Source organism: Thalia democratica, chromosome 3 (assembly GCF_965202585.1).
Source record: "Thalia democratica chromosome 3, ktThaDemo2.hap1.1, whole genome shotgun sequence".
Classification (NCBI taxonomy): Eukaryota; Metazoa; Chordata; class Thaliacea; order Salpida; family Salpidae; genus Thalia; species Thalia democratica.
In genome coordinates, this window is record NC_139167.1 from 87,189,766 (window position 1) to 87,206,820 (window position 17,055).

The following is a 17,055-nucleotide window of genomic DNA, read 5'->3' on the forward strand; positions in this document are numbered from 1 at the left end:
AGAGTTCTTAATCTAATATTTTCTTCAATTACAATCGAACAGAAATGCTTTTATAACTTGTAAAGACCAATTCAAATTAATATTTGAAAAAGCTCGTCTGATTTAAAATTTATAATCGGTTGTAGAAATTGAATAAAATACTGAGGCTTGACTTTAAATTAATATTTTAACAGTAAATAAAAAATGCTAGCAAATTTATCAAGATTAGTTTTTACATATTATAGAAGTAGTTTTCAGCATTTGTATATAAAGATGCATCATCTTATATCCTAACGTACGGAAAATACTCCAATACCAGAAAGCTAATCAGTTAATTACAATGGTATAAAATAACTAGTTTAAATTATTATAAAACTTAAAAATAATCATTATTTATCATGTTAAAAAGATTTCAATAAGAAACCACGCTTTTGAAAGAACTCTCACAAAAACAGTTACGTTGTAACGCTTGATTAAGAGTTGCATGACAATTCATTATTTTTACAAATATTATATAGTTTTATAACAGTCAGATTTAATATTTTATCTTTTATTAACCTATAATAACCTATAGCCATTTTTTTTAATGGACACATGTATATACCTACTTTAGCTTCAATTCTTTCCTTTCAGTATTTTTTACAGAGCTCACTTGAAAGTTGTTAACTCATTTAACACACAGAAACATATGTGTCAGTGTAATAAAAGAAGGATAATGTATTATAAGTTATAAAATATATTTATAAAATTGTTATTATTATAAAATATATATATAAAAAAAAACAAATTTTGTGTTATTTATATTTTTTGGTTAAAGAACACATTTAAAGTAGGATAAGAGTATAACTTCAACATGTCTACCCTATTTAAAAAAGTTTTCATTAAACTGAGTTTTAAAAAATAGTACTTCCAAAAAATTGGAAGAAACTTTCAAAAAATCATGACAAAGCTGACTAATATAACAGATAAATTACAATCTTCAAAAATGTAAATGCGTTTAACCCATTAATTTGATAATGCAGATAAAATATCAAATGTGCTGGCAGCTTTAAGTAGGATACTAAAAACTTCAATTATAATAAATTCGAGCTATGTTATTTATCTAACCTTCGTACAAAAAACTGTCTTTAGTAAAGTCTAAGATAGTTGGATTGTAAAACAATCTTAATTAAAAAAATCAAAGCCTTATTTCAATGTATTAATACACTAATCTGAATGAGAAAAAGCTTTTATGAGCATTTCATGCCTTGATTAATCATGTTCAAGATAAATAAGAGCAAAAGTGTCCCTTCGTGCATATTTGAAACCTACCCTAGTTACCTATTTGGCGCATACAAACATAACTGAAACAATTGTAATTAACATTTTAATGAATTAGAACTTATTGATGAGGTACAACTGAAGTTAATTTAAAGATTAAATTATCATACGTCCACTTACTTTTTAAGTTTTTGATGTGGTACTCTTAAATATTTTTACGTTAGTATAAATTAACTTAAGTAACTTAACTTTATGTTTTTTTTTTCTCTTAAATACCAAAAAACTTTTTTTTTTTTTAAAGATTGATTTTTCGATAATAGTCATATAAACGTTTAATTTTACAACCTTCTTAACGAAAAAAATCATTAATTCTAAAAATTATGTATAAATTATGTTCTTTTTTGTTTTGAAATCGTTTACAAATAAGAACTAGCATAATGATTCATTACTGTTTTTAAGAAAAGGCAGAAATTTTATAGGGTTGCCAAAAAACATTGAAACCTAGAAAAACTTGAAATTTGAAAATTTAGGCTATAAATCTGGAAAATGAGAAGTTTTGTAAAAAACTGGAACCTTTAATTTAATTTTTTTTTAAATGTTAATTAATAAAATTTTGATTTGACACAAAAATTCTATCAAAGAGATAAACAGTTTTTTATTAAAAAACCTGTTTAAAGTAGCTTTAAAGTATCTTCTAAATGTTTTTATACTCTTTAACACAGTTTTTTACTTTAAATTTGACTTTAAGCTAAAAGTAGACCCAAAAATGTCTACTTTTAAAAAGCCGCAGGAAATTTTAAAGACGTTGATAAAATTTGCCAAAAACATTTGGCAACCCTATTTTTAAGGCTTTATTCCAAATGGAATCTGTTAAAAAATCTAAACAGATTCGAATTATACAAAACTGTGATCTAACTTAAAATTTTGATACGAAAAAATATTTTATTTCTATTTTTATAGGTTTTTGATGCCACCAAGTTTTTAAGAGGCGGTTTTGGTTACCACATTAATTCTAGCAAAAAAAAGTTATGAATTAAATAAAATGTTAATAGATAAATCTAGATCGACATTCGGTTGTGACTGACTGATGAGTCCTAATCAGGACGAAACCGTTCTCAGTTTACCGAAAGCTTGTAGTTTGATAGTCGAGTTGGCATGATCAACCCTTTTGTTAAATTATAACTAATGCTTAAAAAAGTATTTTAATTGTATAATAATTCAAAAATGTGGTTGGGGATGGGAAGTATTTTCAACTAGTTTTAGTTTTTGGTAGTAATTTTTTTGTTAATACAAAATAAAAGGCTTGGTAAACAGTTTTACTTTAATTCATATCACGGCTTTAAAAATTGGCCAAATAAATGAACTTTTTATAAAAAAATCAGTAAAACTAAATTTTTAATATTTTAGAACCTGTTTCCAATAACTTTTTTATTTGATTTTAGGAGCTATCAACATTTAAAAATTAGAACACTCGAATAAAGTTAGATATAACTTTAAGGTGACGAGAGAAAAAATCAATCTATAAACTTATGCTTTCTTAATATAAGGATAAGAATATCATAATATTTTTATAAAATATTAAAGCAAACTTTTGTACAGTATCGCAAAAATTTCATTGATCATACTTCATTTTGAACTTGTAGCCGTATAAAGTTTAATAAACAGTTTAAAATGCTTACTTAAAGCATCGAAACTTTGTTGTTTCGACAAATGTGAATGCACCCAGAGCATTACAAATATCTACTTTGTTGATACAGTTAATTTTTTCTTCAAAATATGCACCGAAAATTATTTTACGAAAAACTTCTTTTGTTACAAGAGTTTAGTTTTAACCTAATTTAAAATTTTAACAAAACTTATTTTGTCAAAAACTCTATTTAAGCAGAAGGAATTTAGTTTTATCAGGTCTCTAAAAATTAATTGAAGTCTAGTAATACGAATTCTTGAACACAGGAGTGTTTAACTTAAAGCTAAGCTGTAAGTTTTATCATAAAACTTATTTTCTATTTCAAAAAGTTTTGTTTTTATCATTATTTAAATACCGTATAAATAAAACGTCTTTGTAATACAAAGTTTGGACTTTAAGATATCAAAAAAAAAAAAAAAAAACTAGAACTATACAAAAACTGTATCTTAGAAAATGCCTATTACAAGTGTTAAAAAACCATCAAATAAAACGCTGTTCATTTAGACATATTCTAATAATTTTTAAACTGAACTATTTTCAGACTTTTCAATGTAAACCTGAAAACTTATTCTAATTATTCAACATACAGTAGCTAGAAACGCACTTATTTGTTGGTGGATTTAGCAACTTTTGCGAAAGCTTTTAAGCTAACAACATCTGTTTTTACATCAAAACCATTAAGTTTTTTGTAAAAAAAATACCAGTGAACTTCATGCATCTTGTTTCAGATATAAAATAGAATCAGTTGATAAAATACTAAGCATTAAAGAAATATGCTAACTTTACATAAAGTATTATGTCATGTATTAAAATGTAGCTTGCCTAAAGAATTTAAAAAAGTCCAGTCCAGCAAAAAAAAATTGCTAAAATTGTTTAAGTTTTACAAAAACTGTAATACTTTTTTGTATAAGTTTTTAGAAAATAAGCATTAAAACTTTTGTTAGTGAATTTTCTTCAGAAAAATTTTAAACTGGAAGTTAGATTGTTAGAAGCTTTTGAAATTTATGCAGTATTAACATAGTAGCTGTTTAACACTAAAAAAATAAAATTTAAGCTATGGTTATATAGAAAGAGCCTACGTTTTTTAGCACCGTTTTAATTCAAAACTGCTTTAAACATCCTTTAAAAGTTTATTTAATACAAGATATTTTCAATTAAGACTTTATATGTGTTTATATAATCCTAAACCTAGTAATAGTCTTGTTTTGATATTAAACTGTATCCAATAGTGTAGGTTTTTTCGTTCACCAGGTCCTAGGAGCAACTATTTAGAGCGCTTTCATTGTCGTTCAAAAAAATAGTTATAAATACAGTTTCTACTGAAGCAGTGTTTTTTAGCAATGAACAGTAAAACACCTTTTTTTTGTAAAAAAAAATGCAAGTTTACAAAAATTATATATATAAATTAATACTTAACGTTTTTAACAGTCATCCAGGTAAAACAAAACTTATTTCCTTATGTTTACAATTTGATTTATTCAGATAGTTTTTTGTTTTCGTAGTTTAAAAATAGTACATTTATGTTTTGAAGAAATTGATTGAGAGAAAATCAATGTTTTAGTTGAAATAAAGTGTTTTTGTTCATATTGTTTTGTATTAGTCTCAAGTATAAGACTTTTCAGAAGTTTTGTATTTAAAAAATGGTCTTTGAACTTGAAACAAAGAATTTACACGTCTAATATTTTTATAACTAAACACAAAGACTCTAACTTCTTTGCATAAAAAGCAATTTTGACATATACATGACTTTTTATACTCATTTTTTAGGTTAAACTTAAAAAAACAAAATATTACGCTTTAACAGCTTTAAATAAGTTTTGAAAAATGTTCTTTTATATAATACTAAAACTCTTTTAAATTTGATAGATATTTTTACACAATCAACTTTAAGACAATTGAGTGGAGAACGTGATAGTATGGTATTTAGTTTTTTCTGGAACAAGCATTTTTTTACTTACATGATAAGTTTGTTCCTTGGTCTATTATATTCTTAATATTCAATACAATCTTGCTATTTTTAGATTAAGCTAAATTTAAGTGAAAATTAGATTCTTTACAATAAATTACAATTTTACAATAAATTTATCAAAAGAAAACAACGCAATAAGTTTAATTATTTTAAATTTAAATTTTTGTAAGTTCTTTTTTTTTATTTGTAAGATAAAAAAAATCCTACGTTTCATTGAATTCTGTTATAGACATGTTTTACTAGGGATCTTTAGTTATAATTAAACCTTTATTAAAACAGAACTGTTTCTATTTTTTGTCAGATTTGCATAATACTACTTATAGAGGAATTTGATTATAATCGGAAATCTCTTAAAGAATAAAAAAAAATTTAGAACGGAATTCTTTGAAATTATTAACTTGTATTTATCTTCTCGAAACCAAATTAAGAACTCTATTCTTTTTTATTTTATCATTGTGTATCATGTAAAGTAAATTGATTTAATAATAATAAAACAAAACATTGGAGAGCTTATATCTTTTTCTGATTTTAATGAAGAATATTTTTTACCATGTTATTTTTTGGAAAAGAACCAAGATAATTTTAAACTAAAAAACTAAGAAAACAATAAGCCTAAGTTGATAAGATTTTTTTTAGCTTTATTTGATAATTTCTTTAACCAGATTTTATGATAAAATATGCTTTCTTTAACATTCTTTGCTATTTTCTATAATGCAGGGTATGGAATGCATCATTTTTTTTGGAGATTTTAGTAATTTCACGACAATTGCAACAGGGTTGCCACATTCAAAGTAAAAAAAAGCTTTCTAGAGTAATTTTAGTTAAAAATTTTCTAATAAAGTTGGTAATAAAAGAACAAAATATAGAAACTAAATCTCATTCAAAATATTTCTGGATTTTATAATAAAATATCTAGAAATTACAAAATACCCGAAGTGTGTGGCAACCCTGTAGCGATTTCTGGCAGTTATAAAATTCTTAAAGTATTTTAACCTAGATGTCCTGAGACGTATTATGAATAACGAGGCATTATATTTTTAATTCACTGCGAAGAAGTGATTATGTGAGTTTGCGAAATTTTACTATAAAAATCTCAAACGTTAAAGCGAAATTGATAGCAATAAAGTTTTTAATGACATATGAAAAAATTGAGAAATTTAACCCTAAGAATACTTTTGTACTGATAGCTTTTGATGATGGTTGATATTAATATATGTTGCTATAAAACATATCTTTTTATCTAATACTAAAAACATGATCAGAAAATTATACTCTTAATAGGATTTTAACGTCTGGTAAACCTTTTAGTATAAAACTAGATATAAAAAAAACTTTTTATCCTACAACGAGATTTACTTGTAATAGTAATAAAGTTTTCAATGAAAGCTGGAAAAAAAGAGAAGTTTAACACTAAAATAACTTGATCCTTAAATTTGTTAATGATGGTTTATATTACATATTTTGGTATAAAACATCTCTTTTTATTTAATACAGGGTTGCCACTTGTTTTTTCAAAATTTTTTTCAGGTTTTTAAATGTACACATTTTTGGGTCTATTTTTAGTTTTAAGTTAATTTATATTTAAGAAACTGTGTTAAATAGTATAAAAATATTAAAAAGATACTGTAAACTTACTTTAAATGTGTCTTTTAATAAAAAAAAATTTGATGACAAAAAATCTTAATTTTATGATAGATTTTTTGTATCAAATCAAAATTTTACTACTGAAAATGTTAAAATTATCAAAAATTCCAGGTTTTTTTCAAAATTTCTCAAATTCCAGCTTATTTTAGCCTAAAGTGTCAAATTCCAGGTATTTCTAGGTAAAGTGGCAACCCTGTTAATACTAAAAAAACATAAAGAGAAAAATAACAATGTTAATAGGATTTTAACGTCTTGTATAAATTTTAGTATAAAAACTAGATATGAAGATATATTTTATATAGTCTATTGGAGCTCTTATGTTTTGTACATTTGCATAAAATTTTTAAATAAATTTTAGCTAATTTAAACTGTTATTTTATATTACTGTTAGAATATATTCGCTTAAATAAACTATATCACAATAAAAAGTCGAAAATAAAACATTCAAAAAAACTGAATTCGATTTAATTATAATATTAATTATTGGAAGAGTAGAGTATAAATACAAAAATAAAAACTAAATTTTTCAATGTACTATAAATTAAATTTTAAATATAAGTTAAAAAAGGATTACTTACTAAAAATATTGTTTAAAGTTATACGTTTTTTTTGTTTCAAATAAACTAGTAAAATTAGTTGATTACATATATATTTTTGATATGTAGTCTATTCAACACAATTATAAAATTAATTTTTTTTTTAATGTTTAGTTAAGGTGTACATAAAACAATCATAGTTTATTTACACAAAATTAACAAGCAAAGTTTATCATTAACAATTTAAAGAAAACATTTATAAACATTCAAATTTAACTAAACTTTATATGCAAAGCTAATAGCATTAAATCAAGTTTTCTATTAACTGCTCTTAAAGCTTAGTGAATTAAAACTAAAAGTGAATGTTTAAATGTTATAAAAATCTAAAGATGTTACAAACTAATTTTTAATTTAAAACTTTTAAAAGCATCATCCGTTAAGTACAATAAACAAGCTCAAACTTTAAAAAGAATAATCTAAATATTTAAAAAGCTATTATTATAAAATTGTCTAGTGGAAATTAAAAGACCTAAAACCGGATATACCTAAAACAATTTAGCTAAGTTCAAAGTTGATAAAAATGGGTATTAAATAAAGTAAATAATTCACAACTTTCAGGGTTAATAAATATTCAAAATCAAAAACAATAAAATATTTATCTAGTTAAATATCAAATTTAACATTATTCTTCGACTTTTTGTTCTGCCTTCATCTTTTTATTTTCAATTTCCCTCCTTTTTTTAGCAAGTTTTCTCTTTCCTTGAAATTTGCGGCTTTTTTCATTTGCAGACATCGCCAAGCTACCATCCCTGTAAATAAAAAAAATACATATTTTACTTTTCTCAGTAGACTTTTAATAGAAAAACTTGATAATTATATTCAGTACAATTTACAGCCATCATAGAAACAAGTAAACAGCAAAGATAATTGTCTAATTTTTACACTTTAGTTTATAAGTTTTATGCTTATTTCTGGTTTCTTGCTGTTAACTTTGTTGTTTACTAACTCAAATAGGATAACTATAAATTACATACAATTTAAATCTTAACAGAAATTACATTTTTAGTTTAATTTTATGAAACTTTTGCTCAGTTTTTTCAATATCTATTCTTGACATAAAAATAACAATGTTATAAACTTTAAAAATTTGTCTATGTTAAACCTTTATGTTAAACAATTATATATAAATTCAAACAAACTTATTAACAGTTGCTCTTGCTTTTGGTCCCCAATTAGGTGGCATCAATGGAAATCTACAAGAAAAAAAAAAATTTATTAACAGTTTTTAGTTTGTTGAACGACAAAAAAAATGCTCAAATTATTTGGTCCTAGGACTTGGTGTACAAAGAACCTTTCGGTTATCGAGTCGCACACCACATGGATACCTTTTAACGTCTTGTCCAGGACACGAGTTAAAAAAAAATTAACAAATAAATTATAACATTTAATTTAATATTTCAAAGCAACGCTTTTAATATTCAAAGTAATTTTAGTGTAAAAATTAAACAAACAAACATTGTAAAAACAAAATTCAAAACAAACTACAATACCTCTTAATTTTCATAAATATTAAAAATAAAGTTAGTTCTTTATAAAATCAAACAACAATGCAGCTTTTTGTTTTTTCAAAAGTATTTTAAATAAAAATCAAAACTAAACAAACAATACCTTTTAATTTTCATTCTGACTGAATCTGGCATGCAGTTCTTAACAATAGTCAAATCGCAATCGGGCGATGCTTGTTTCGAGAAAATTTTAACCGCTGGGTGGTTCACTTCCAGTTTTGACAATCTCTGCTTCATCTTTTCATTGTTCTGTACGTCAACCTAACAATTTTTAAATAAGTTTTATAAACTACAGGGATAAATTTAAGTTCTACAAAGAATCTTTTAACACTAGTTGTTCTTTATGTTTGACTTCTAAAATCACTTGATGATGTTCAAAGTATCAAAAAAAAAGTAGTATTTTGATAAAACAGACCCATTTTCGCATGATATCCCAAACGAATTTATTGGGTGCATTTGTTTTAATCGATCTGAGTCTTCCGTGGAATCCTGAAACCTTGTAGCCAGAATTCAGCAGGGCAGACCTGAAAAAAAAGGAATAAAACTAAGTATGTATAAATATAAAAAATTTGATAATGGTAAATTTTGTAAAGTGACGAAAACTACTTCGAAAATAACTAGTTACATAAACCTTTCATAAAAGATAAGCAGTTCTGTTAAAGATAATGTGAGCAATGTTGTTTTTTTAAATAAATAAACATAAATAAAAAGATAAAAAAAATAAAAAAGAAAGTTTAATGTTCTTTCAAGCATGTGTCATAATCATTTCGAGTTCAAAAGTTTTAAGTGTTAGATATTTTTATTCTTAAAAGTTTTATTGAAAAAATAGTCTTTAGAACAAATTAAAACTTTAGTGAGAATAAAAATAAACAAACCAAATAATATCCGCACTACTAGTTGTTTAAAAAAAAACCTTTAAATAAAAAATAATTTAAAACTTTTAGTGGGTATAAAATGAAATAAATTCTGCTTAACAGAAAAAAAAATGTTGTAAAAAACTTTTTACAGTAAATCTTTGAAAAGTATATGTATTAATATACATAAGTACCACATTTGCAAAATAAAATCAAACAAACCAAATCACATCCGAAGGGGGTGCGTCACATTTAAGAACTGAAGACATTTGATCTGAGATGAAATAAAATGGTACATCCTCTAATTCCTAAAAAATATTAATTAATTATATGTGATCAGAAATAAAATAAAATGGTACATCTTCTAATTCCTATTAAAACATTAATTAACTATATTTGATCAGAAATGAAATAAAATGGTACATCTTCTAATTCCTATTTAAATATTAATTAATTATATGTGATCAGAAATAAAATAAAATGGTACATCTTCTAATTCCTATTAAAACATTAATTAACTATATTTGATCAGAAATGAAATAAAATGGTACATCTTCTAATTCCTATTTAAATATTAATTAATTATATTTGATCAGAAATGAAATAAAATGAGACATCTTCTAATTCCTATTTAAATATTAATCATTTATTATTATATATAATATTTAATTTAAGAACTGAAGACACTTGATCAGAGATAAAATAAAATGGTACATCTTCTAATTCCTATTAAAATATTAATTATTTATTATCATATGAAATATTTAATTTAAAAACTGAAGATATTTGATCAAAAATAAGTTAAAATGCTGCATCTTCTAATTCTATAAACACCATTTTTCAAATCAGAAATTATTATTTTTTTAAACTAGTCACATTATAATTAAACACACAATTGTTCATTTCAATTTTTATTTAAATTTTTTAAATTTTTATTTTAATTTTTTATTAAATTTATTTCAACTCTTTTAATTTAGACAAATATTCGTAAAAAAAGTCTATCGATAACATTTAAAATATTTTAATAAAGTATCAATAACTAAATAAAAACCTCAGTAATCATAGTGAGAATACCATTCAATCTCTCATAACTTCCATAATTATCTTTTTTATTTTTAACATGCTGTAAAACTTGCTTGGTGAATTTCACATCATGAAGTTTGCTACTCCAAAATGGTCCTCCGATCTGTAATAACAAATAAATTATTTACAAAACATCAGATTTTCAATCAAAAATTTAAGCAGATTGAGTGTAGTTACACTTGATTCTTTGTTGAACTAATTTTAAAGCTTTGATATTTTCAGTAAATAATAAAATTAAATATAGTCATATTTTAATACTAGACATTAATATTGCCTTGATTGTGAAAATTTACTTAAAAAAACTGTTTTATTATTCTCAGCTTTATTTTACTGCTACAACATTCAGTTTTGTAGAAATTAAAATTGATAAACTTAAATTAGTACATTTAGAATAATAAAACATAAATACATCTTTAATAAATAATTTCTCACCCTGATTTTTCCATTGCAATGTTCACAATTTTGTGAAAAATTCGGAACTTCGGCGGCTTTCAAACAACTTGTTCTGTTAAAAATTAATTAACTAATTACATATTTAACTAACATACAATACAAGTGACTAGCATTTAGGTTTATAAATGTAACACAAAATATATTTGGTTTTATTTAAATTTTAAAAAAAAAACTTCGGCAGCTTTCAAACAACTTGTTCAGTTGAAAAAAAAAAAGCGTATGAAATTATTTAATGAAGTAAAAGTAGTAGCAATTAGTTACTTGAATGAAGCAAGAGTTAGTTATTAAATTAACAATTTTAACAAATTTTTATGTCGCAAAAAATACTTTGATAAATGTTTATTTATATCTAAAGTAATTCCAGAAGAACTGTAATTTTAATAAAGTAATAAGTTATTTTACATAAAATAAATAAAAAAAAAATAAAAATACAAACTTTACAAGCTCAGCCATTGGTACGCACTCAAATGAAAAGCAGTTTTGACACCTCCACAATTTCATGTGGTTTCTATACAAATTAAAATACAATTAAGACAATAATAAATAAACTAAAGTAGCTAAAATCAATTTGAGTAACTTCATAATTTTATGTGATCTCTTTATAAATTAAAAATTAATATAAAAAATTGACGTCTCTATAGTTTCATGTGATTTTTGCATAAGTAGTGTGTTTATCAGGTGTAGTAATTTAAATCAAGTAACATTATAAATTTCATATAGAGCTGATAATCAGCTACTTAGATTACTCTTTGCACTTCTGAAACAGAATATAATTCAAAAGAAAGACTTGCCTATATTTCTTATCTATTTCTGTATAAATACATTTAGTATATTGATTAATAGACTAGAGGTTTGGTACACTTAAAGTGTTAACTAGTAAAATTCCATACTTTTACACTACTTAAGCATTATCGCTTCACAAAATTAAACTAAATAACAAAAAACTAACAAAGCACTGAGATTAGCATGCTTAGGAGACTGATACACCCTGACGTATACTCTGACGTAATAATCAATCGAAAATGATATCAGTGGAACGATGTATCTTTGGTATCTTGCTGCGGTAGAAGATATAGTGTATAACAGTATACGGAGTGCCTGCAAAATTATTTTTTAAGTACTAATAAAAAAAAAATTATTAGATATGGTTAAGTAGCTAGAGGAATTAGAAATAAGTATTTGATATGTATGATAAGATACGAAAATCCTGTGAGGAAAATGTACTGTAAGTTTAAAAAACTTCAAATTTATATTTGCAAAAGCATTAATACAGATATTTTACTTTTTTTTGTTAAAGACTTTCATTCATGATTTGCTTAAAAAAAAACAAAACTTTTGTTTTAAACTTTTCATGCTATTGCAAAACAAAATTGTTCATAATATGAAAATAAATTCACTTTAAATTTTTCAAACTAATGTGAAACTTAAGATATGCTATAGGTTCACTTTACCTGTTCGTGACAAGCCTTGGTTTTGAAGGGAATTGTGTTGTATTTTGAATAACAAGTCTCAGGATGGTTTCCAGCTAAAACTGCCATATCAGTGCAAGTCACACATAAAAGACCTGTGAAAAAAATTGGTAAAATATTCTGCAATAAAAAATGTTCAAAGTTAGTTTAAAAAAAACCTGGGAAAATAGAAAAAAATACACACAAAAGTCCTGCAGTAACATACAAAGTCTTTGAGAAAAAAAAGTATTTTAATATAAAAATTAGATGCTTGAAAAGAAGTCTGGAAATTGTTAAAATATACATAACAAATGTTTTATAAAGTATTGATGTACAAATTTAATTTTTTTTTACCTCATATAAAACAATAGCTATGTAAATTCTTCCAGGTTTTTGAATGTACACGTTTTTGGTTCTATTTTCAGTTTAAAGTTAAGTTTAATGTTAAAACTGTCTTCAACAGTATAATGAAATTGAAAAGAAATTAAAAATTGTATTGTAATGCTAATTTAAATATAAATTTTATTTAATAAAAAAATTTTTTTGATGATAATAAATTATTTTTATGTTAATAGCAGATTTTTGTATCAAATCGAAGTTTTATTACTTGACATGTAAAAATTGTTTAAAATTCCAGCTTTTTTATTGATTTTGTTCAAAGTTCCAGTTTTTTTTTCAAATTTTTCAAACTCAAGGATTTCCACGATTACAGGTTTTGTGTCAACTCAGATTAACATATTGCACATCACCATAAATAATAAACAGAACAGTACTTAATATATTACCTTCAGATTTAACGCTTTGCACTATTCCATGAATGAAAATACTTAAAATAGCAATAAAAACTTATTTAAATACAATTTCATAAAAAAATACCTCCGCTTTTAACACACTGAACTGCACCGTCAATGAAAATACTAGCGCTTCCGTAAGGGTCAATATCAACCACGTCAAATTGATCGAATTTTCCACGACTTTTGTACATCAGTGATCTGAAAAATGTTGATTAAATAAACATTTACTTAACATTACCGTTACATGACAATTCAAGTTCTTAAAAAAGAGGCTGTATTTCAAAAAATAAATAAAAAGGTTGGAGACCTAATTAATAAGATTATGGTTGAAAAATACATAAAAATGTTTATTTAAGAGAGTTTTTAAAAAAATTAAAACTACTATATTTTAAACTTACTTCAGCCATACCTTAAAAAAAGTTAAATTTTGAAAAAGTTATTAGGTAATTAATAAAATTACAACCAATTTTTTATTTTTTTCAAATACGTATTTCTTTTTGAGATATGGCTTCTTAAACACTATTTTAAGAATTTAAACTATACAAATTTTAAATAGGTTTGCACCTTTTAAATATTTAACATAAAACACTTTTTTATTAAATAAGTTTGATTTGCTAAGTAAAAATGACATTTGAATTTGTAAGAACACATCTTCATCTAAACTAGTTTTCAAAAAAACCCAACTTAAATACAAACATTGAGGACAAAAAAAATTATAGACAAGTACTTACGTAGCATCGTCTAGATTAGCTTGTATAACTATTTTAGCTCAGTTATTTATATTAAAAAAAAAAACAAAAATTATATATACTTAACTTAAAACAAATTACTTACGTTGCGTCATCAAGATTAGCTTGCACAATATCTCCTACTTGGTTATGATCAATGTTCTGCTGAATATTCTCGTAAGCTCTTTTGGACATGTCGTTAGTAACTATCTTCTTTACGTTTGATATTTCCTTGGCGAATCTCATTGATCTGATACCAGAAGCTGATAGTGCTTCTAATATTGTGATTCCTTCAAACTGGAAAGATAAATAATAGATTGGTCATTTAATTTTTTTTCTAAAACTAATAAAGCTGATAAGGCTTCTAATACTGTGATTCCTTCAAACTGAAAGAAAAATAATAGATTGGTCATTAATTTTTTTTGTAAAACTAATAAAGCTGATAAGGCTTCTAATATTGTGATTCCTTCAAACTGAAAGAAAAATAATAGATTGGTCATTTAATTTTTTTTCTAAAACTAATAAAGCTGATAAGGCTTCTAATACTGTGATTCCTTCAAACTGAAAGAAAAATAATAGATTGGTCATTAATTTTTTTTGTAAAACTAATAAAGCTGATAAGGCTTCTAATATTGTGATTCCTTCAAACTGAAAGAAAAATAATAGATTGGTCATTATTTTTTTTTGTAAAACTAATAAAGCTGATAAGGCTTCTAATATTGTGATTCCTTCAAACTGAAATGAAAAACTAATAGATTGGTCATATAATTTTTTTGTAAAACTAATAAAGCTGATAAGGCTTCTAATATTGTGATTCCTTCAAACTGAAAGAAAATCATTTATCAGAACATTTATGATTTTTTTAATTTCAGAAGCCTTCTTTAGTATTTTAATGTTTTAATTTTAATGCTACTATTGATTTTTTTAACTTATATTTTCACTCTTTTAAATTTTCACTAATTTATTATCTGACAATAGATGCAGATAAGGCTTCTAGCATTGTTATTCCTTTAAACCAGAAAAAAAAACATTTTTTTTATCTTTTAAAATTTTAGTTTAAACTAAATAAATGATAATGCTTTAATATTGTGATTCCTTTAAATTATAAACTTAAATAAATAATTTTCATTAAACATTTTAATATAGTTGACGAGGCTTCTAATACTGTTATTTCTTCAAACTAGAAAGAAATGTATATAACAGGTTTGTCTTAAAGTTCTAAACAAAACTAAATAGCTGATAAGGTTATTCCTTCAAGTTGTTAAAAAAAATTAAGATTCAATAAGTTAAATAAATAAAAACATTTTTTCATTTGGAAAGTCAAAATATAGTAATTTATGATTATAATGTTGTCATTATCTAAACTAAGAACATATACAGCTTTAAAAAAAAATTGAGCTTAACAATCATATATAAAAATTTTACATATTGACATATTTATGCCTTTAACATTTTATTAGTGCTTCTTATAGTGTTATTCCTACATCTATATAAAATATATACTTTTAAGAGACTTTATTAATTTATTAGTGGTAATGACATAACAATATTATTGCTTTAAAAAAAGTTAGTTAAAACAAACCTCCTTTTCTTTATTATCTCCTTCAGTATTTTGCTTTTTCTTGCTATCTGTAAATCATAAATATTAAAAATATAATACAAAACATATTTTTGAAATAAATACTTTATAGCTTCAAGAGTATATGTTTAAAAAGAAAGTAATTTATAAAATTAAAATACATAATCAATAAACTCAAAATCTTATACACGTTTTTTTGTTATAAAGAAAAAAACAAATTACTATTATTATAAAAACTAAACAAACTTTTTTCCATTTCTTCAGCTTTTCTATTTTCACTAAACTCAGAAATGACAGCAATCCTATAATATAAATTATTTAAAGTTTAGAATGTATATTTGAAAAAAAAAAAACTTTTAAAATGGGAGTTTTACAATTCAAATTTGGACAATTAAAATTCTTAAATTTTTTCATTTAAGGGTCAAAACTCAAAAAGCAATATATATATTTGAATTAAATAAAATACAAATATGTTGGTCTTATTATTATCTACAAGCCATTTTTTTTGGTAAAATTTTTAATATTTTCTGAGTTGTGCCTAAAAAAAATAAAATATGGTAATTCTAAGTAATTTTTAAATATCTCAAATAATATTTCAAATTTTGCCAAAAAGAAAGAATGGGTTATAGATATTAGTAAGACCTACAAACCTATTTTTTTATTTTTTTAAACTTTTATCAGTTTCTAAAATAATGTCTCTTAAAATTTTTTGTAAGAATTTGAATTTTCATGTAATAGAATAGGTTTAGAATAGGTTAAAAAACACACTCTCTGAAGCTCAAAAAAAAAAACATCACACATAGCTAAACATTTTCAAAAAAGAATAGCAAAGTGTTATTAATTTATTCTAGCTTAATTAAACAAAATAAATTCAAAAACATGTTGTAAATTAGCTTTGTGTTATTAATTTCTATTTTTTTTTACTTTTGCTTAATTAATAATACTTCTTCATGATAAGCATTCTAAAATTTATCTATATACAAGTGATTTAAAGTTTAAATCAATATATTACAATGTATTTTATTAAGAAAAATTCATTAAAATATTATAAAAAAATGCTTTTACTCACGTTAGATCTCTGTTAAATTCCTGAACTTTGTTGTAGAAAACTCCATTTGAAACTGGAAATAAAATCTCAGCTTTGCCCTCCGTCACTTTTTCATACTGAGTTGTTTTACCCTCTGATATTTGGGGTGCTTGTTTGTCTTTTACTTCTTCCATTATTAAATGTTTTACTTTATAAATTTCTAAAAATAGTGAAGCTTTAAATATACTCTAAATGTTAAAATTTATTTGTATAATAAAGTAATAAATATTAAGGGCATAGGGAGGTCAAACTTTTTTTATAATATAAAAATCAGTATTAAAACTTATTTGAAAACTTAACAGTATATACTATAAATGTCATTTATTTCTTTCATTATTATGTTATAATATATCTTTATAGGTTTCCAGAAGAATTACAGTTAAAATCTA

At 23.6% G+C, this 17,055-nt stretch overlaps 1 protein-coding gene across 1 annotated transcript; it reads right to left on the bottom strand.

Moving 5' to 3' along the window:
* Window positions 1-7,524: 7,524 nt before the first annotated feature.
* Window positions 7,525-16,821, bottom strand: LOC145831366 (tRNA (guanine(26)-N(2))-dimethyltransferase-like). The gene is made up of 15 exons (XM_082938605.1): window positions 16,649-16,821; window positions 15,826-15,881; window positions 15,583-15,629; window positions 14,107-14,297; window positions 13,355-13,470; window positions 12,482-12,594; window positions 11,980-12,128; window positions 11,467-11,538; window positions 11,010-11,082; window positions 10,546-10,680; window positions 9,717-9,802; window positions 9,056-9,164; window positions 8,744-8,901; window positions 8,275-8,328; window positions 7,525-7,884 (listed from the first exon to the last, which is right to left on the bottom strand). Exons 1-15 carry the CDS (start codon window positions 16,798-16,800, stop codon window positions 7,758-7,760), a joined length of 1,638 nt encoding a protein of 545 aa, XP_082794731.1. The 5' UTR covers window positions 16,801-16,821; the 3' UTR covers window positions 7,525-7,757.
* Window positions 16,822-17,055: the final 234 nt, after the last annotated feature.

What these genes read in the sequence shown, in the direction of transcription:
- LOC145831366 (XM_082938605.1), bottom strand. Translation starts at nt 16,800, where the DNA reads ATGGAAGAAGTAAAAGACAAACAAGCACCCCAAATATCAGAGGGTAAA. An exon ending in CCAATGGCTGAGCTTGTAAA is followed by an intron (nt 11,083 to 11,466) that starts GTTTGTATTTTT and finishes AATTTTTAACAG; the next exon opens with AACAAGTTGTTTGAAAGCCG. An exon ending in GGGATATCATGCGAAAATGG is followed by an intron (nt 8,902 to 9,055) that starts GTCTGTTTTATC and finishes AAAAATTGTTAG; the next exon opens with GTTGACGTACAGAACAATGA.